Source organism: Mus pahari, chromosome 3 (assembly GCF_900095145.1).
Source record: "Mus pahari chromosome 3, PAHARI_EIJ_v1.1, whole genome shotgun sequence".
In the NCBI taxonomy this organism is placed as follows: domain Eukaryota; kingdom Metazoa; phylum Chordata; class Mammalia; order Rodentia; family Muridae; genus Mus; species Mus pahari.
In genome coordinates, this window is record NC_034592.1 from 105,338,301 (window position 1) to 105,359,911 (window position 21,611).

At 38.7% G+C, this 21,611-nt stretch overlaps 1 protein-coding gene across 2 annotated transcripts in view; it reads left to right on the forward strand.

Annotated features, from left to right (window-relative positions):
- Positions 1-21,611, forward strand: part of Casc4 (cancer susceptibility 4) — a 68,388-nt gene that overhangs the window by 13,248 nt on the left and 33,529 nt on the right. For both annotated transcript variants that reach the window (XM_021193861.2, XM_021193859.1), the window contains exons 2-3: positions 17,243-17,297; positions 19,993-20,095. In XM_021193861.2, coding sequence (XP_021049520.1) covers positions 17,243-17,297; positions 19,993-20,095 — 158 coding nt within the window. The remainder of the gene's footprint in view (positions 1-17,242; positions 17,298-19,992; positions 20,096-21,611) is intronic.

The following is a 21,611-nucleotide window of genomic DNA, read 5'->3' on the forward strand; positions in this document are numbered from 1 at the left end:
ACTTGTGGGAGGTAGTTCTCTCTTTCCACTGTGTGGTTTTCTGGTACCAAATTCAGATTGTTGGGCTGGAGGACAAGTGCCCTTACCCACTTAGCCACCCCACTGACCCATAGTTTGTTTTGTTGATACAGGGTCTCTCCATGTAACTCTGATGTCTTGGAACTTACTCTGTAGAATAGGCTGGCCTCAAACTTGGAGATTCATCTGCCTCCTGAGTGCTGGGATTTAAGGTTTGCACTGCCGTTTTCAGCTCATAGTTGATCCTCTTGAAGGAGATAATAAGCCACAGGAAAATCATTAACTATATATTTGGAGTGAAGGATTGAAGTAATTAGAAGATAATCCAAAGTGTACTTCTTTGTAGTATAATTAATTCAGAACTATTAAAAAAAGAGTTGAAAATTGGTTGAGTGTGGCTGCATATGCCTTTAATCCCAGCACTTGAGAGACAGAGGCAAATAGATGTTTGTAAGCTTGAGACTAGCCTGGGGTGTTTAATGAGTTCCAGGCCAGCCAGAGATATGCAGAAAGATCCTGTCTGAAAACAAAGAATTGGGAATGCTGCCCCGCCCCCTCCCCCCCCCCCAAAAAAAAACCCTCCAAAACAAACCAAACAGAAAAAAAGGGTAGAGCTAACAAACCTGGTAAATCTTCGGGTTACAGAACCTGGACACAAAAACCAGTTATGCTGCTGTTTACAGGCAGTGGGTTGTTAGAGCATATCATTAACAATTCTGTTCTCATTAACAAAACAAATAAAACACTTGGGATTTTACAAAGGGATGAGAAGCTCCTAAACTGAAAATTAAAACACTGATGAAGGACATAGAAGAATACAAAAATAAATGGAAAGATATCTCCTGTTCATTGATTGGAAGAAGGAATACTATTAAAATATTGGTACCAAATTGAAAGTGAAAGGATTTAATATCCCCAGCAAATGCACATTGAAAACAAGCTGGTGTAGCTATTCTGCTGATAAAATTGACTTCAAGCCAAAATTAGCCAGAAAAGATGACGACCATACACAATAACAGAAAGGTCATCAAGGTAGAATAATTAGACAGGCAAGATGGTCTAGCAGCTAAAGGTGCTTGCTACAAGTCTGATGGTCTGAGTTGGATCCTTGGGACTCACATCACAGGTAGAGAAAACTAACTTCTACAAGTTGCCCTCTGACCTCTACAGGTGTGGAGTGGCTTGCATACCTCTACACACTAAAGTTAGTTAGTTAAACAATTGTTAAAAGAAGATTGTAAATGTTAATATTTATGCACCAAACATTGGGCTCTCAACATTATAAAACAAAACTAATAGACACAAAAATATATATAAGTCCTGATGAAAGTAACAGATAACTTTAGTGCCCTGTCGTCCGTAGATAGGTTATCTACTGTTGTCATCCAGATTAAAAGTCAAGAAATTGAAGAGCTATTGAGGTATACCATAGATTAAATGAATTTAACAGACATTTACAGGATATTTTGTCAAGTAAGAATGATATATATATTCCTCTTAGCAGCACATGGAACTTTCTTTAAAATAGATCATATTTTAACCTATACATCAAGTCTTAACAATTAAAATAAATCAAAATAATTTCTTTTATCTTATTAGATCATACTGGAATAAAACTAGAACTCAGTAGCAAGAGATACCATAGAAAGTATAAAATATTAAAGAGGAAACAATGTTCTCTTTTGATATTGAAGAAATCAGGAGCAAGTTATATTTCTAAAATCAAAGTGAAAACAACTTAGCAGACTCTGAAATTACATTTAAGGCAGGTATGAGAGGAAAGTTTTTATCTTTAGGTGTTGACATTGAAATATTAGAGAAATCTCAAATAAATTACTAATGATATGCCTCACAGTCTTAAAAGAAAGAGCAAACCAAATCACAAAACAGTAGATGAAATAATGAAGATCAGGTCAGAAACTAATGAAATGGAGATTAAGAATAATACAAACAAAACAAACAAAACAAGTTTTTCACCAAGATGGTACAGAAAATGAAGAAGGAAAAGGAAGCTCCTGCCCCTCCCAAAGGCAAAGCAAAGGCCTTGGCTAAGAAGCAGTGCTAGAAAGCATCCAGTCACAGAACAAAGATCGGCACCCACCTTCCTGCAGATCTGGAGGCAGTACAAATACCCTCAAAAGTGTGAGCCCTGGAGAAACAAGCTTGACCACTGTGCCATCATCAGATGATGGAGGACAGTACCACACTGTTCACTGAGGATGTCATGACTAACAACAAGCACCACATCAAATAGGCTGTGAAGAAACAGTGAGATACAGATGTGGCCTGATAGAGAGAAGAAGGCTTATGTTTGGTTGGCTCCTGATTATGACGCTCTGGATGTTGTCAACAAGATTTGGATCATCTGAGTCCAGCTGACTAATTCTAAGTATACACTTTCTTCATCATAAAAACAAACAAACAAACAGAAAACCTAACAAAACAAAAGTTCTTTTGATAAATAAGCAAGATCAAGAAACTCATTGCAGGGCTGGAGAGATGGCTCAGTGGTTAAGAGCACTGACTGCTCTTCCAGAGGTCCTGAGTTCAATTCCCAGCAACCACATGGTGGCTCACAACCANCACAACCATCTGTAATGGCATTGGATGCCCTCTTCTGGTGTGTCTGAAGATAGCTACAGTGTACTCATATAAATAAAATAATTAAATCTTTAAAAAAAAAAAAAAAAAAAAAAAGAAACTCATTGCAATAGAGAGTGAAGAACTAAAAGGGGGATATTACATACATCATTACAAAATCTACAGGATTATTAAGACACCTTGAAATTGTACATTTAAAGAAAACTGAAAAATGAAGATATGGTTATGAATTCCTAGACACATATGACCTACTTACATCCAGAAGATGTAACCCATGTGACAAGGCCTATCACAAGCAGAGTTCCAACAAAGAAAAGTTCAGGATGGACAGATCACTGCTGAATACTAATTATTAGACTTTAAAAGAAGCTCACACCAGTGCTCCTGTCATGTAAACAAAAAGGAGATGAATACTAACAAATCCATCCTGTGGATCTACTATTACCCTGATATTAAATACTAACATCAGGTAAGGACATAGAAAATGTTAGACCAATTTCCATGGTGAACATAAAAACAAAAATTGCCAGTAAAATTCTTGCAAACCAAATTTAGTAACACATTACAAAGAACATATACTATAATCAAGGTATCATTCCAGGGTTTCATCCAGAGATGGTTCAAATCAATAAATATAATATAGCACATACATAAGTTTAAAAACAGAAACCAGTGCCTCCAAAAGAAACTGAAGAGCTTACACTAGCAGCTTGACAGCATACCTGAAAGTTCTAGAACAAAAAGAAGCAAATACACCCATGAGTAGACCCCAGGACATAATCAAACTCAGGGCTGAAATTAACCAAATAGACACAAAAAGAACCATACAAAGAATCAACAAAACCAGGAGCCAGTTCTTTGAGAAAATCAACAAGATAGATAAACCCTTAGCCAGATTAACCAGAGGACACAGAGACAGTATCCAACTTAATAAAATCAGAAATGAGAAAGGAGACATAACTAAATATATCTTAAAATAATTATTCTGTTCATTGAATATTAACAGTTGAAAATATTAAAATCATGTTCTACAAACTAAAAACAGAAACCAGGCTGGGGGATGGCTCAGTGGCAGAGTCCTTGCTGCGTAAGCATGAGGATCTGAGTTGAGATTTCCATTACCTGTATGAAAGGCATGGCAGCCAGTCTGTGACCTCAATACTAGGAGCTGGGAGGGGAATGGGAGAAAACAATTGGATTCCAGAGGCTCCTCAGTCAACCACTCTAACTAAAAAGGTTAAGTCCAGATTTGGTGAGAGATGGCAGAACAGAGAAAAATCCTGCCTCAAAAGAAACAATTGAAACTCAATAGAAGAATACAATATCTGACATCAGCCTCTGGCCTTCATACACTGCACACACATAGCATATCACACGATCATCTCAATAGCCAAGAAAAGGCCTTTGGCAAAGTTCAACATCATTTCCTGATAAAAGCCCTAAAGAAACAAGTGGAAGGAATATACCTCAGTATAATAAGCATGGCGTGATAGATCAATAGCCATATAATATAGATCAAGAAAAGCTGAAGCCGGGCGTGGTGGTGCACGCCTTTAATCCCAGCACTTGGGAGGCAGAGGCAGTGGATTTCTGAGTTCAAGGCCAGCCTGGTCTACAGAGTGAGTTCTAGGACAGCCAGGACTACACAGAGAAACCCTTGTCTTGAAAAAACGAAGGAAGGAAGGAAGGAAGGAAGGAAGGAAGGAAGGAAGGAAGGAAGGAAGAAGGAAGGAAGAAGGAAGGAAGGAAGGAAGGAAGGAGGAAGGAAGGAGGAAGGAAGGAAGGAAGGAGGGAAAAAGAAAGAAAAGAAAAGAAAGAAAGAAAAGCTGAGAGAATTTTTTTAAATCAGAAATGAGACAAAATATCTGCTCCACTTAGTATAATGCTTGAGGACTTAGCTAAAGTAATAAGACAAGAGAAGGGAATAAGAGTCCCAAATAGGGAAGGAAGAACTGAAATCTCTGTTTGTATGATCCTGTACTTGAAGACCCTATGGACTCAACCTTCCTTATGCTGCAGCCCTTTAATACAAATACATATAGTTCCTCATGTTGTGGTGACCCACAACCATAAAATTATTTTTGTTCCTACTTCATAATTGTATTTGCTACTGTTATGAATTATAATGTAAATATCTAATATGCAGGAAGTCTGATATGTACCTGTGAAAAGGTCATTTGACCACTAAAGGAGTCACAACGCACAGGTTGAGAACCACTGCTATAGACTCCCAGAAAATTCTTTACAGTCTCATAAGTGATTTTAGTAGTATAGAATGATACTAAAACAACACACAAAGATTACTTGTTTTCCTGTCTACTCTTTGCTGGGAAAGAAAGAAGGGGGAGGAAGAAAACATTCACAGCTTAAAAACAAATAACAGATCTAACCCGGGAGCTGATCCTGTGCCATAGTGCTCCATACCCAAATACCACAGGGACAGAGCTGTGAACATAGGTAAGACCACCACTTCTGCTCCAAAGGACCCACCCAGAGACCTCAGGACACAGGAACCAAGGAGTAGTCAAGGACAGGGTTCTTCAGGTTTCTGTCTGCACCCTGGAGCTGACCCTGTGCCACAACTCTCCATACTCAAATTCATCCCAGAGAGAACTGGTCTCCCAGGTATACTGACACAGGCTTGCAGGAGTGACAAGCCACAGTCAGAGACAGCAAGACCAGCTAATACCAGAGATATCCAGATGGTAAGAGGCAAGGTCAAAAACATAAGCAACAGAAACTAAGGCTACTTGACATCATCAGAACCCAGTTCTCCCACCACAATGAGCCCTGGATCCCCCAGTACACCAGAAAAGCAAGACTCTGATTTAAAGTCACATCTCATGATGATGATAGAGAATGTTAAGAAGATCATAAATAACTCCCTTAAAGAAATACAGGAGGGGCTGGTGAGATGGCTCAGTGGGTAAGAGTACCCGACTGCTCTTCTGAAGGTCCAGAGTTCAAATCCCAGCAACCACATGGTGGCTCACAACCATCCGTAACAAGATCTAATGCCCTCTTCTGGAGTGTCTGAAGACAACTACAGTATACTTACATATAATAAATAAATTAATCTTAAAAAAAAAAAAAAAGAAATACAGGAAAACACAGGTAAACAGGTAGAAGTCCTTAAAGAGGAAACACAAAAGTCACTTAAAGAATTACAGGAAAACACAATCAAACAGGTGAAGGAATTGAACAAAACCATCCAAGATCTAAAAACGGAACTAGAATCAATAAAGACATCACAAAGGGAGACAACCCTGGAGATAGAAAACCTAGGAAAGCGATCAAGAGTCATAGATGAAAGTATCACCAACAGAATATAAGAGATAGAAGAGAGAATCTCAGGTGCAGAAGATACCATAGAAAACATTAACATAACAGTCAAAATGCAAAACATCAAAATCTCCTAACCCAAAACATCCAGGAAATCAGGACACAATGAGAAAACCAAACCTAAGGATAATAGGTATAGAAGAGAGCAAAGATTCCAACTTAAAGGGCCAGTAAATAGCTTCAACAAATTGTAGAAGAAAACTTCCCTAACCTAAAGATAGAGATGCCCATAAACATATTAGAAGCCTATAGAACTCCAAATAGACTGGACCAGAAAATAAATTCCTCCTGTCACATAATAATCAAAACACCAAATGCACAAAACAAAAAATATTAAAAGCAGTAAGGGAAGGGGCTGGCAAGATGGCTCAGCAGGTAAGAGCACTGACTGCTCTTCTGAAGGTTCTTAGTTCAAATCCCAACAACCACATGGTGGCTCACAACCACCCATAATGAGATCTGACAGTCTCTTCTTGTGTATCTGAAGATAGCTACAGTGTACTTAATTAATAATAAATAAATCTTTGGGCCAGAGCAAGCAGGGACTGAGCGAGCAAAGTTGACTGGAGCAAACAGGGGTTCTAAAATTCAATTCCCAACAATCACACGAAGGCTCACAACCATCTGTACAGCTGTAGTGTACTTATCATATACATAAAATAAATAAATCTTTAAAAAGCAGTAAGGGGAAAAGGTCAAGTAACATATAAAGGCAGACCTATCAGAATTACATCAGACTTCTCACCAGAGGCTATTAAAGCTAGAAGATCCTGGGCAGATGTCATACAGACTTTAAGAGAACACAAATGCCAGCCCAGGTTACAATACCCAGCAAAACTCTCAATTACCATACATAGAGAAACCAAGATATTGAATGCCAAAACCAAATTTACACAATATCGTTCCACAGATCCAGCCCTACACTGGATAATATATGAAAAACTCCAATCAGTCTGCATAAGATACTAATTCTACTCCAGCCCTTTACCTGAAGTAGGTAGGGTCTGTAGTTGACATTGAGGTGCATTTCCTGTATGTAGCAAAACGCTGGGTCCTGTTTACATAGCCAGTCTGTTAGTCTATGTCTTTTTATTGGGGAATTGAGTGCATTGAGGTTAAGAGATATTAAAGAATAGTGATTGTTGCTTCCTGTTATTTTTGTTGTTAGGTAGAATTATGTTTGTATGGCTATCTTCTTTTAGGCTTTTTGAAAGATTACTTTCTTGCCTTTTCTAGGGTGTAGTTTTCCTTCTTCTGTTGGACAGGACAGCCAGGGGTATACAGAGAAACCCTGTCTCGAAAAAACCAATAAATAAATGAATGAATGAATGAATGAATGAATGAATAAATAAATTCCCTAGTATTTGAAATACTTGAGTTCCCCCTTTGCAGTCAGATAGTCTTGAAGAGAATTGTTTTCTCACGCCTGTATTTTCTTTTCCTACTCCCCATGTCTCAGCACCTTTTCTCCAGTCCTCTATGCTCTTGGCTCCCATGTCGCCAGGTTTTCCAGTTTCTCCTTTGTCGGCTTCCCCACTCTGTTTACCACAGTTTTGTACTGCTCAGAACTTTTAGTTTGAATCCTCTTTGTTTTATTCTTTTCCTAAGTAGGCATATTTACTCACAAAACTTCACTTGTGCATGCCTATGACTCCAGAATTTGTATCATTTAATCAAAACTCCCTTCTGTTTCTTGTATATTTCTATATCTCTAATCTTTACAGTATACTCCACCTATTGGGTGCCCAGTATTTCCTGGCTAATGGAATGAATGATTTCAGTGATTTAATGGACCAACCAAACACTTTGTATCTCCAGCTCTAGAATATAGTGTACTCAGAAAGTACTTTATAAATTATTGATTGAATGAATTATGAATGTGTACCACAATATAATACAACTTTAAAACACAATTAATGAGTAAGTGAAAAAAAATGTGGTTCATTGTAGCCAACCATGACTAAAGACTTTTCTCATTTAAAATATGTAACTAACAGGACCAATTAGATGGTCCAACAGGTAAATGCAGTTGATGACTTGAGTTCAATCTCTGGATCCCATATGGTAAAGGAAAGAACCAACTCCTGCAGGTTTTCCTCTGCCTATCACACATGGATATAAACAAGCAAACATGCAAATAAATACTATAATAAAATTATTTTTAAAAGTATGTAGCAAGACAAGCATGCTACATGATTTTAAATCAAGCACTCAGGAAGCAGGGACAAGAAGATTGTTGTAAGTTCAAGTCCAGCCTGGTGGTGAGCTCCAGGCCACCCAGAGCTGTATAAGAAGACTTTGATTTATACACCCCAATACCCATGTAAGAAGGCATGATGTCTACTACTATTTCAAGAGAAACAGATCAGATACTACAGGTGTATGTGCAATGTAAGATGTGAGAGGTCGAGGTTAATCTCTATCAGATTTAATACATGTGCAGAGGTTACAGGCACATCTTTGGATTGGTATTGCTTGGAAGAATCCAGAATCTGTACCTGTGACTTAGGGAACAGGGTTCTCAACTGTGAAATGGAGAATATTACTGTCTACTTTGTAGGGTGGTTGTAAGCATTAAATAAGGGATCTGGTGTAAAACAAGCATTTAATATGTATGCCTTACGCTATAGCTTAGCTCTTTCTTTATGTGTATGAGTTTTGTCTGAATGTATGTATGTGTACCATGTGAGTGCCTATTGTCCTTGGATTCCAGAAAAGGCTGTCAGATCCTCTGTAACTTTGAGTTAGACAGTTGTGAGCTGCCATGTGGGTGCTAGGAACTGAAAAAGGTCCTATGAAAAATCAGCCAGTGCTCTTGAGTGCTGAGCTCTCTCTAGCTCCTAATTAGAGCTTGAACATTGTGCAGAGGTCCATGTGTTGAAGGTTTTGTTTCCAGTCAACAGGTGATGGAACTAGTGGTAAAGCCTGGTGGAGGCAAGTGAAGTCACTGGGGGCATGCCCTCAAGGGTGATGTTGATATCCCAGCTCATTTGCTTCCACTCTTTTTGCTTCCCAATAAAGAGACGAACAGGCCTTTGCTATGTGTCCCCTGTCACGTTGTGCTGTCTTACCACAGGCCCAAAGGACAAAGGGACCCAGTAGCTATGAACTGAAATTTTTGAAAGGAAAGCCTAAATAAATCTTACATTTTTGTAAGTTGATTATCAGTGACATTACAGTTATTAATGATGCTCTGTTTTCATACAGCTGGCATGCTTTCAGCCAGAAGCAGTATAGATGAGTAACTGCTGAACTTACCTATCAGAGTCTCGTGAGTTCCGGTATCATCCCTAGGATGCTAAATCAGGGTGGGTGGTGACAGGCAAAGACTTTGGACTTTTTGTTGTTGGTTTCTTTGTGAATTTTGAAGTCTGGAACTTGCTTTATTTATAGTGTAAGCTGGCTTGAACTTTTGATTCTCCTGCCTTTGCCTCTTAGCTTTGAAAATGCATTTTTATTACTTTTATTTATTTTGTGTGCATATGTGAGCCAAAGCACATATTAAGAGTCAGAGGATATCTTGTAATCCTTCTCTCCTTCTATCTACCATGAGGGTTCTTGGGAATCAAACTCAGGTTGTTAGACTTAGTGGCAAGTTCCTTAACCCACTGAACCATCTCACCAGCCAGATTAAAAAAATTAAACAACCAAAAATACATGCATACACACACATATAACTACTAAATATATTAACTACAAAATATATTAAAGAAGATAGGATTGTTTGTAGAAATCATTTGAGTGTGAATTTGTTGTGGAAGGTCCTGGTGCTGTTGTTATTTTTATGTTAATTCTGTTTTCCCTGGAGTGGTTGTTGGAACAAGGGATCAATTACTGAGTGAGTAGATGGGACTTCCTGGTTGGACAGAGGAAGAGAGGAGGCAGGAGAGAGTTAGGGCCTTTTGGACTGGGATAGAGAGAGGGAAAGATGTAGCTACTAGTGTCTCCCGGCTCAAGCCAGAGGATTTAGTTTAGTTTTGTTTTGTTGGTTTTTTTGAGACAGGGTTTCTCTGTGTAGCCTTGGCAATCCGGAACTCACTCTGTAGACCAGGCTGGTCTCAAACACAGAAATCCGTCTGCCTCTGCCTCCCAAGTGCTAGGATTAACTGGATTCTAGTTGTGCGCAGCAATTGAGTTACCATTGTTTCTGAACTAAGTTTGTGTGGTGTTTTCCTTCATGCATCTGTTCACCTGGGTTCAAGAGAGAAAGGTATGGTGGCAAAGTGTGGGTTTGCCAGATGTGTACCACAGGCTTTTTTGAGCGGTTTGAAGGATTGGCCTGGCATGGTAGTAACCCGCCAGTGGGAATTTAGTGAGCTGGGTGGAGAGATTGTGGAGTTCTGGGCCAGAGAGTTTGCTGAGATAAGAACACCCAGCTGGAGCCATGTGGCCCGCCAGTGCCCTACATATCGTGGGAACTTGCTGTTATTTTTAATATTTTCTGAAACATTAAATAGTTTTAAAATGTGGGGTGAGTATGGGAGGCAGACACCAAGACTTTCATCTTTTTGGTGTTTGAGACAAAGGAGAAAGAAATATCAATAGCTTATTAAAAGCTAAGTGTATGTAACCTCTGTAGTAGTTGGTCATAGCTGTGCTAATTGCCCAAGAGCAAGCCATAATGAAAGTGAAGCAGACACAGCTGAGCCACTTTCAGGGTCCCCCAGATGAAAAGGAAAGCAGAGTGACTGAGCTGGTAACAGCTGCCAGAATTAACCTAGACAAACCAGAGGCTGGAGGAAGCATGAAAAGAATTTCAGAAAGGGCTGGTAAGGAAAATAGAGGCAAAGTTTTAGGTACTAGAGGAAGAAAAATTAAAGGAGATGAATAAGAAGTATCCTGGAAAATATAAGGAGATAATTCTTCCTGAGAAGGGACAGGAACCTATACTTGAGAAAAGAGGGCATAGAAGAACAGCTTTACTGTTTGGTCATGAAGTGTTCTCAGAAAAGGCTTCTGTGCTTAGGGCTTAGTACCCAGGTACTGGTGTTGTTTTGGGAGGTCTGGAAACTTGAGGAGATGGAGCCTGACTGAAGGAAGTAGGTGTCTTGGGGGGGGGGGGGGCGTCCATAGAGATATTTCAAAGAGGAAGACAGGAAGGGGTCAACCTTGGAATAGCTCTCTCCCTCCACACAGTCCTGCAGCCACGCTGTTCTGCTTAGATACATAAAGCCAGGTAACTAGACTACATTCATATTAATCCATGGACCTTGTAGTTTGCTTCTCCAACGAAAGTGCAAAGTGGGCCCCACTTTGTTTAGTGTCCAAGATCAGACGAAATCCTGTGCATTCAGGGCTGTATAACTATAGATTCCCTTAGGTTGCTGTTTTGTCACAGCAGTGAGAAAAGTAACCAATGGGAAGAAAAAAAGACATTGACAGGGCAGAGGCCAAAGAGAACAAGTGAATTGGCCTAGCTTTTAGAGAGACTCCAAATCCTAGGCATCAGTATTACAGAAAAGTAGAGGAGAAATAAACTCCTAAGACAATGAAAGCGTTGATGGGAATTATGTGAGGAAGTTCAGAAGTCTGTGAGGGGTGAGTAGTGTAGCTTAGTATAGTGCCGAACTAGTTTGTAGGCTCCAGGTTCAATCCCAGCACTGCATAAACTGGGTATGAAGGACAACCTGTAATCCCAGAATTTGGGAGGTGGAGGCAGGATGATTAATAGTTTCAAGGTTAACTGGCTGGTGGTTGTGCACGCCTTTAATCCCAACCCTTGGGAGGCAGAGGCAGGCAGATCCTGTGAATTTGAGGCCGTCCTGGTCTACAGAGAGAGTTCCTTGACAGCCAGGGCTACTTGAAAAACAAACAAACAAAATCCTCAAAAAGGTTTCAGGGTCATTCCTACGTACAATGTTTAGTTTGAATCCAGATAGGATACTAGACCTTCCCGCAGTACTAAGTACAAAGAGCATGGGGCATACAAATCTAGAGAGTCTCAGCAAGGATACAGTCAGTGTTTTACAAATGCCAGATGTTGAACACTTGGGGATAAGAGTAAATAAGGCGTAACTTCTTTTATGTCACAGTCCACTAGCTGAGACATAATTCTTATACTCAGAATTCTTGATTCTGATAAACATTGAGAGTTTAAAAAATAAAAATCTGAAGTGGCATTAGCATTGGAAACAGACCAGATAATTTTTCAAGAAAGTTCTGTTTTTAAGGACTGCTTATGAGGAGATTACTAGTAGAAACTGAGACCAGGCAAGTTGTTTCCAACATTGTAAAAGTTTTTTCCTTCCTTCCTTCCTTTCTCCCTTCCTCCCTTCCTCCCTTCCTCCCTTCCTCCCTTCCTCCCTTCCTCCCTCCCTCCCTTCCTCCCTTCCTTCCTCCCTTCCTCCCTCTTCTTTTCTTTTCTTTTCTTTTCTTTTCTTTTCTTTTCTTTTCTTTTCTTTTCTTTTCTTTTCTTTTCTTTTCTTTTCTTTTTTCTTCTTCATAGTGTCTTACTATATTTTTCACATTGGCTTTGTGCCCCTGGGCTCAAGCAGTCTTTCTGTTGTCTGTCCAGTAGCTAGGAGTATATAACTGAAGGCCAATATTCCCAGCCACCATTTTAGATTTTTGAAATCTGGATTGGTGACTCTCTTAGTCACTGTTCTGTTACTGGGAAGAGACACCATGACTAAGGCAACTGTTACAAAACATCTAATTAGGGCTTGCTTATAATTTCAGAGGTTTAGTTCATCATCATCATCATCATGTCAGGGACATGGCAGAATACAGGCAGGTGCTAGAGCAGTAGCAGAGAGCTACATCATAATCTGTAGGTAGAAAGAGAAACTTCAGGGCTTGGCATGGGCTTTTGAAACCTCAAAACCCACCCACAGTGACACACTTCCTCCCATAGGGCTACACCCCCTAATCCTTCTAATCCTTTAATTCTTTCAAGCAGTTCTACTCCCTGGTGACTACACATTCAACTATTTGAGTCATTCTTATTCAAACCACCATAGTGTTTGATTGTAGATGGGATTGGGCAAGAGATAGGCTGTGTTTGTGACTGTTATCTGTCTGACCACCCTTCAACACCACTCACTTACAAAGAAACCATGTACATTACCTTTCTTGTATACTTTTAGGTAACAATATCTTGCCTGTTTTAAGTAAAAGGCCTGAAAGTAAGATCAGGGATATAGCTATAGCTTAGTGGTAGAACACTTCCCTGATTTGTGGCCCTGGATTTAATTCCCAGTACCAACAAAAAAACAAGATCACTGCAAAAACTGGTAAGTAAGGAGGGAGAGAGGCTTCACAGAACCCAGAGAATGAGAATCCCTTTGTGAGATAAGTGGTAAATAATACTTTTGAGATTTTGTGCTATATCCTGTCTAGAAAATATTTAGAAGAAAAGCCAAGTAATTTTAGAACTTTCTAGAGCATTGCCTATTTAACAGTGAGTGTGGAAATGTGATAAACCTAAATTATTTACTAATTTATAATTAATCAGTTGTAAGAACCAAAATTAGGGGCTGAGCAGAGGGCTCAGTGGTTAAGTGCACCTTGTTCTCTATTATAGGACCGGAGTTCAGTTCCCAGCACCCATATTGAGTTGCTGATGACTGCCTGTCACTGTAGCTCCAGTGATTTTCAGTTAGCTTCTCATATCTTACTACACCGCATACTGTTCCTTGATAAGCTTGTCTGTGTGCCTCTTTGCCCTCTCCCTGCCCATACCATTTGTGTGTGTATCTCCTTTATATTTATTTATTGGGGATGGGGAACATGCTCGTGTCACTGTACTTATGTAGAGGCCAGAAGACAACCTTTGGAGTCATTTCTCTCCTACCTTGTGGGTTCTAGGGATCAGACTTGGTGGCAAACACCTTCAACCACTCAGCTATCACAAGGAGCTGCCTTTCTGTTCTTATTCTGATAGTTTAGGAGTAATTGGACCTTTTTAATAAAAGGCCAGAAAGCAAGTTCTTGAGGCCATATAATTTCTGTCACTATGGCCCCAGCTAACACAAGCATAAACACAGGCATTATAGCTCATTTCCCACAAAACTATTTAGAAACATTGGAAGTTGAATTTTATGATATATTATTCCTTGGAAAATTTCCTCCAACCAATAAAGTGTAACCAGTAGTCCTCAGCTTGTCGTCCTGTACAAACAGGCCTAGTTGAGAGAGATTTTTTTTCTCACATATAAAATGATCTGATTTCATTTTGTATAATTTTGTCCTTTCTGGTCTGCCCATCATACTGTACCCAAGTTTACTTCAAAATTGCAAATTGGATATCGTAATCTTATTTGCAAGCCCTGTAAAGATTCCATGAAAATGCCTGTCATCTTTAGTAAGACCCTTGTGCTATAGACCTTGATTGTTTTTAAAGAGATATATCTTACTATTTCCCGTTAATTCATTATTTTCCAACTCCTTCAGACTTATGGCAGATGTTAGAATGTTGAGTGCTTTTTTTTTTTTTCCTTTTTTTTATTCCAAGTTTCAGTGCATCCTTAAATGTCTTCTTTCCTCTTCCTACTTCCACATAGGTGAAAGTTACTCTTTCTATAGGAGTCATGTCAGACATTACTGTCATCTCCAGAAGCCTCCTGTTTTCTCCTGAGGCTGGATTTCTTTGCTGTTTCTACTGTGTTTGCCTATATGTCTATAAAACTCCTGATATCATTTGTCTTATCATTCTATAATTGTCTGTTTTCTTCAGTGTCTCTTTTGACTAATGAGGTCCTCAAGCACACAATGTTTGTTTATTCTTCTGTCTGTTTTTGTCTGTGTGCTGTCCAGAGCACACTCAGCATTCATATGCATATTTTCTTCATGCATTTAAAATGTAGATGTAAAAAAATGTAGATGTAATTGATATAAAATTAACTCTTCTAAAGTATATAGTTCATTGGGTTTTTTAAAAGTAAATTTATCCCAGCACTTGGGAGGCAGAGGCAGGCAGATTTCTGAGTTCAAGGCCAGCCTAGTCTACAGAGTAAGTTCCAGGATAGCCAGGGCTACACAGAGAAACCCTGTCTCAAAAAAAAAAAAAAGGTAAATTTATAGTGTCATAGCTGTTGTTACTGTCTAATTCTAAAACATTTTCATTGCTCAAAAAGAAATCCTGTGCACAGTAAGAAGTCCCTCTTATGGCTAGGGATACTGTTGAGTTGTAAAGCATGGACTTGTGAAAGACTCTGGGTTTATCCTTAGAGACTTCTGTAAACTCCCCTCCACAGATGGGAGCTGTCGTCTTTCTGTGCATTTCATGTGGGTGGGATCGGAATTGTTTGGCCTTTTGTGAGTGTCTTCTTGAACTTAACTGTGTAGTGTTCTTAAAGGATACCTGTGTTATGCTATGTACTAGTAGTGATTCATCCCTTTTCATAACTATGCATTGGCCTTATTTAAACATCCTTCTTCAAAGCATCCAAGACTTCATGCTAGACTCCTGCTCTTAGAACAGTCCTGCTTTCATCTGCTCTTTGTTTATGGATGGACTTTCACCTTACTAGCTGACTCAGGGTAAAGGGTAGACCCTGTTTGATTCCTTGCCTTTTCTGCCTGATCTCCTTTTCCTACTGTTCTTTCTTGTGAATCATCAGATAGTACTTTGGAGTGTTCTTACATACCTCAGGCCTTCTGGACTCTATACATTTTCTTGGTTATTTTCTCTTTCTTTTCTACTTCAAGTTTAAATTCCCAACCTTAAATTCCTGTTTCAGACAGAATCCTTTCTGTAACATCTCTGAATTATCATAGGAATTATAGTGTTTAGGTACTACCTTATCTACTGATTCCTTGACACTGTTCTTATGTTTTCTCTGTTGTTTCATATTCTTGCCAATATGTTGTCACTAGATGGTAGGAGAAAGGAAATGAGTCTTGACTATAAAGATAGTGTAAGAGCTGGTAGGATGGCTGTAAGCCTGATGGGTCTGCGTTTCATCTCCTGGATTCATGTGGTGGAAGAAAAAATTCTTTTCCTGCAATTGTCCTCTGACCTCTGTGTACTTTATATGAACACACACACACACACACACACACACACATTATAAAGCAAAATAAAATGTAGTATATAAGAGAAGTCTTTGTGGTGATGGAATACCTTCTGTGTCTTGACTATTATTGTGGTTTCACAGACCAACACATATGATGAAATGACATAAAACTATGTATAGTTATGTTATTGCCCTAATTTTGAAGTTGAACTAATAGTTATACACACTGAGAGAAATTATGTGAGTTACATGAGATGTCTATGTAATAGTCTGTACTTTTTAAAAACATTATTTAGAAATTGTGTTGGTATTTATCATTTGCCTCTTATATGGTTGCTTTGGATCATTGTGAATCTGGCCTACTTTTGGGTAAGGATACCCATGTGTAGTGACATTTTACTTATGTTTTACAATTAGGCAAAACTTGTCTACAGTAAGAACATTTTCGTGAAAAAAGAGTATAAAGGGGGAAAATGAAAAATTTTAAAACATAACAAATATTATGTTGTTCAAGTATGTGTTTTTACTTTTACTTTGAGTGGTAAGCCTTAGCTTCAGTCAGGTTTTGTACACCTATGCTCTTAGCAATCGTGTGTACTGACTTTTAAAGGACTGTGACCTTGGCTTTAAATCTTGAGCACATATCTGAACACAGATACTGTGTTGCCATGGAAAAGCCTGATAAACAGGAATTATTTTTGATTTGATAGTGTTTGAGTTAGTGAGAGGTCTTCTGTAAGATTTGGGGTAGGGAAGTCAATAAATGATGTTCAATTCAAACTTTAAAACATTGAAAATTGTTATATTGTGTATCAGGTAAACATTCCCGTGCAATTTAAAAATAAACATTACAGAATCAGTATTTACCTCTTAATTCTTTTTTGATGTATAAATAGAGTTTTTGTTTACATTTATGTTCAAGTTCAAAGTGAATATGAGTAAATATGAATGAAATGATGTATTTTTGTTGGGTGAAATGGTACACACATATAAGCACTAGAGGTGGAAGCATGGAAAAAAATCAGGGGTTCAAAGTCATCCTTGACTTTACAGAGGAGAGCTGGGTGGTGGTGGCAGATGCCTTTAGTTCCAGCACTGGAAGCAGAGGCAGACAGATATATGAGTTTAAGACTAGCCTGCTCTACATAGCAGTTCCAGACTCACCAAGGCTAAAACAGACCTTGTCTCAAAAAGAAAAATACTAACCAAACAAACAGCAACAACAAAAATAACATAGGGAGTTCAAGGATAGTTTGAGCTACATAGGACATTGTGTAGAAGAAAAAATATATATATTATTAAAATGAAAACAATTTCTTTTTTAGGTTAAGCTACAAAACAACATATCATATCAGATGGCAGACATACATCATTTAAAGGGTAAGAAATTTTTCTTTTAGATATATTTATTATGTATGCAGTGTTCTGCCTGCACATAGACTTGCAGTCCAGAAAAGGACACCAGATCTCATTATAGATATTTATGAGCCACCATGTGGTTGCTGGGAATTGAACTCAGGACCTCTGGAAGAACAGTTAGTGTTCTTAATTTCTGAGCCATCTCTCTACCCTCCAAGAGACTTTTAATTATAGAGGAAAGGTAAAGACTACTTCATGTCTAAAATCTTCAAGAATTAATTAGTAGATGGCTGAGTCAGGTGGTGGTGGCACATGCCTTTAGTCCCACCATTCAGGAGGCAGAAACAAGTAGATCTCTGGACTCCAAATGCATATATATACATGTGTACAAGCACATAAACACATATAAAAAATTCTCAAAGTTGAACTGTAGCTTATGTGGCCATTACATTTCTAGGGGAAAAAAGGTGGGGTTCTTATTATGTATTGTGTCTAATCTGCAAACATTACCCATTCAGATTTGAGGATGCTTTGGTGAGGTTCTCTTGAGATACAAAGAAACCTGGAATGTAGAGAAATAATAAATAGATTTAAAGCTCTAACTTTAAAAATACATTAATTAGCCGGGCATGGTGGCGCATGCCTTTAATCCCAGCACTCGGGAGGCAGAGGCAGGCGGATTTCTGAGTTCGAGGCCAGCCTGGTTTACAGAGTGAGTTCCAGGACAGCAAGGGCTACACAGAGAAACCCTGTCTCAAAAAACAAACAAAACAAAACAAAACAAAAAAATACATTAATTAGTTTTCTATTTCTGTGATAAAACACCGTGACCAAAATCAGCCCGGGGAGGAGAGGGGTTGTTTCCTGTTGTAGCTTATAGTCTGTTATCCAGGGACGGCAAGGCAGGGGCTGATGAAGAGGATATCAGTTTGCTTGCTTTCCATGGCTTGCTCAGCCTGCTCTTACATCATTCAGGACCACCTTCCATGTTGTTTTAGATGAAGGAAATAGTTATAGCTTTCATAGAAAAGACTAGGCAAAGAGAGCAAGCTCTTCCTTAAATGACATCACTTTCTCTGTCAGCTTCCCTTTCCGAATTGGGGCATGTAATGGCTTAATCTTCATTGTCATCTTGACTGGATTTATAATCACCTGAGGGAAACAACTCTGGCTATGTCTTTAAGGGTGTTTCCAAAGAAATGATAATGTAGGAGCTAAAACTTACCCTGAATGTAAGTGTCACTATTCATAGGATTTTTAGTTAAGGTCTTCCTGTGTAGCCAAGGCTACCTTCAGACTTACAGTGACACTTATAGGAGCAGCTTCATTGAACATTATCTTTGAGCTCATATTAAGAAAATACAGCCGGGCGTGGTGGCACACGCCTTTAATCCCAGCACTCGGGAGGCAGAGGCAGGTAGATTTCTGAGTTCGAGGCCAGCCTGGTCTACAAAGTGAGTTCCAGGACAGCCAGGGCTACACAGAGAAACCCTGTCTCGAAAAACCTTAAAAAAAAAAGAAAGAAAGAAAGAAAGAAAGAAAGAAAGAAAGAAAGAAAGAAAGAAAGAAAGAAAGAAAGAAAATACAACGCAGATGGGCAGTGGTGGCCCATACCTTTAGTCTACAGAGCCAGTTCCAGATCAGCTAGGGCTATACAAAGAAATCCTACCTCAAAAAACAAATCAAGAAAGAAAAAAGAAGATGCAGTATAATCAGGTATCTTGGTGCAAGCCTTACAGTCCAACACTCAGGGCAGAAGCTGGTAGATCTCTGTGAGTGTGAGTTCCAGGCCTCAATAACCGTTGTAGTGCAATGCAAGATGCATCTAAGAGCTTATGTTCAAACCCTACCTAAATACTCAAGTGTTCTGTTAACGTGGGGCTGCCGCAGAACATGGTTAGTAAAGGAGACATAAATATAGACTTCAAAATTGAAGCCAAGAAATAATGTAAAAAAATATGGCAGAATTGGAAAATACATGATTTTTGAAATGTCTGATGCTCCAATGGTGAAGCAGTATAGATATTTTTAGAAAATGAGAATGTTGAACAGCAGCTAAAGCTGTTGTAGAGCCAAATGGGAGGTATTTTGATAGATAAGCAATAAAAGCATGTTTCTACAGTTTGTATGAATATTGGGTCCTAGGTTTGGCAGAACAAGTTTGATTTTGAGAACTGGAGTCATCTCAGTGTTCCTTACGTGAGCCATAGTCTGGACGATGCAAAAGGCATTCGTAAGCCCTGGAGTTTGCTGGCCAGCCAGCTGAGCCTGCTCAGTGAGCCCAGAGCTCAGTGAAAGACCTCGGCTCAAAACCTCGCAAAGAAAGGCTGGAGAGATAGTGTGGCAGTTATGAGTACTTAGTGCTCTTGTAAAGGATCCAGGTTTGGTTCTAGGACACACTTGATGGCTTATAGACATATGTAACTCCAGATGCAGGAGACCTAACACCTCTTCTGACCTCCCAAGGCTCCTACACATGTGGGGCATAGATAAACATTCAGGCACACAAAAATAACTAAAACAACCAAGGTGGAGTACTTCTAAGGAGCTACACCCAAGGTTGACCTCTGACTACACATGTTATCTATCTTCCTGAGAATCTTAGTAGAAAAATTGAAAATGTACATAATTAAAAGACCATTCTATTGATTCTCAATAGAAAGTAATGCAGTAAGTAAAATTGATTCTTCTTTGGCTCTTTCCCTTGTCTGGCTAGAGCAACTGGCTGAGCTTCGTCAGGAGTTTCTTCGACAGGAAGATCAGCTTCAAGACTACAGGAAAAATAATACATACCTTGTAAAGCGGTTAGAATACGAGAGGTAAGATGCCATGTGCAGCAGCTCTGTGAGTCTCAAGTGTTTGTCCAGGCTTGTACCTAATGCACTTCTTCCCATCTGCCCTCTGCTCTTTCTCTTTCATTTTCTTCATCTTATTTTATCTTTCAAAGGGTCTTGTAAAATTATAATCTTTCATTTTAATATGTTAAACATTATGAAAACATCTCTTACGTGATCTAGATTGTCAAACAGAAAAATCTTATAACAACAAATTTTGTTGAATGGGATATAGTAAGAACTAAAACAAGACTTCCTTTCTGAGGGATTTCCAGAAGATGAAAACAACTCTGTGTATGCCCTCAGCATTGCTAAGGAGTGTGTGTTCCTTCTCTTGATCTGTCCTCTCCCTCACACTTCTACAGAGGGAGGAGGTGGGGAACTTCTTAGGGTCTAATCAGGTTTATGATAAAGGGTTGAGTTTTTTTAGGTTTGTACACCAGAAGTTAGGCTCAACAGTTTTTCTGTTTCTTAGTTATCTATGAATAATTACTTACTATATGAGTATTTTTAACCTACCAGTGTTCAGTGTTTTTTCTAGCATATAAATTTGTTAAAACTTAGATTTTACAAACTTGTGGGACCACTGTAGAAATTTTCCTTTTCTCAGTATTATTTGGACCAACAAGATGGCTCAGTGGGTAAAAGGCACTTTCTGTGCAACTCTGATTATCTGAGTGTGGCCTCTGGATCCTGCCATGGAAAACAGACCTAACTTCTTTTTGTTTGTTTGTTTTTGTTTTTTGGTTTTTGGTTTTTTTTTTTTTTTTTTGGTTTTTTGAAACAGGGTTTCTCTGTATAGCCTTGGCTGTCCTGAAACTCACTGTGTAGACCAGGCTGGCCTTCAACTCAGAAATCTGCCTGCCTCTGCCTCCCAAGTGCTGGAATTAAAGGCGTGTGCCATCACCGTCTGCCTCAGACCTAACTTCTAACATCTACACGTATACCATGGAACACTGTGCCACTCACATGTCTACAAGTAGATACATAAATGCACACATCATATACACAACTATGTCATAGTAATAATAATGCTAAAGTAAAATAAATAATTGTAGATGGTTTCATTTTTATTTTTATGTAATTTTTTGAGATTTTTCCTCTCAATATTTCACTAGTATATATTCACAAACATACATTTACTGAAAGTGTTTTATCAGTTAGCTGCCTATATAACGTGAATGAAAGATTGCTTCCTAAATAATTGTGTTTACTTATAATGGAGATGTTTCCTCATAGCCCTACCAATATTGTTTTAGTTTGAATTTAATTTGATCTCAAGATGTAGGAATAAGATAGTACAATTGATATCAAGATAGGAAATTTAATTTGTGATAATAATGTGAACATTAAGATGTGTCTATGTATTCATTAAGTTTAATTTCAATAATAATGTGACATTAGCGTGTGTGTATTAAGTTCTTGTTTCTATTTTCAAGAATCTCTGTTTGTAGCTGGGCGTGGTCGCACATGCCTTTAATCCCAGCACTTGGGAGGCAGA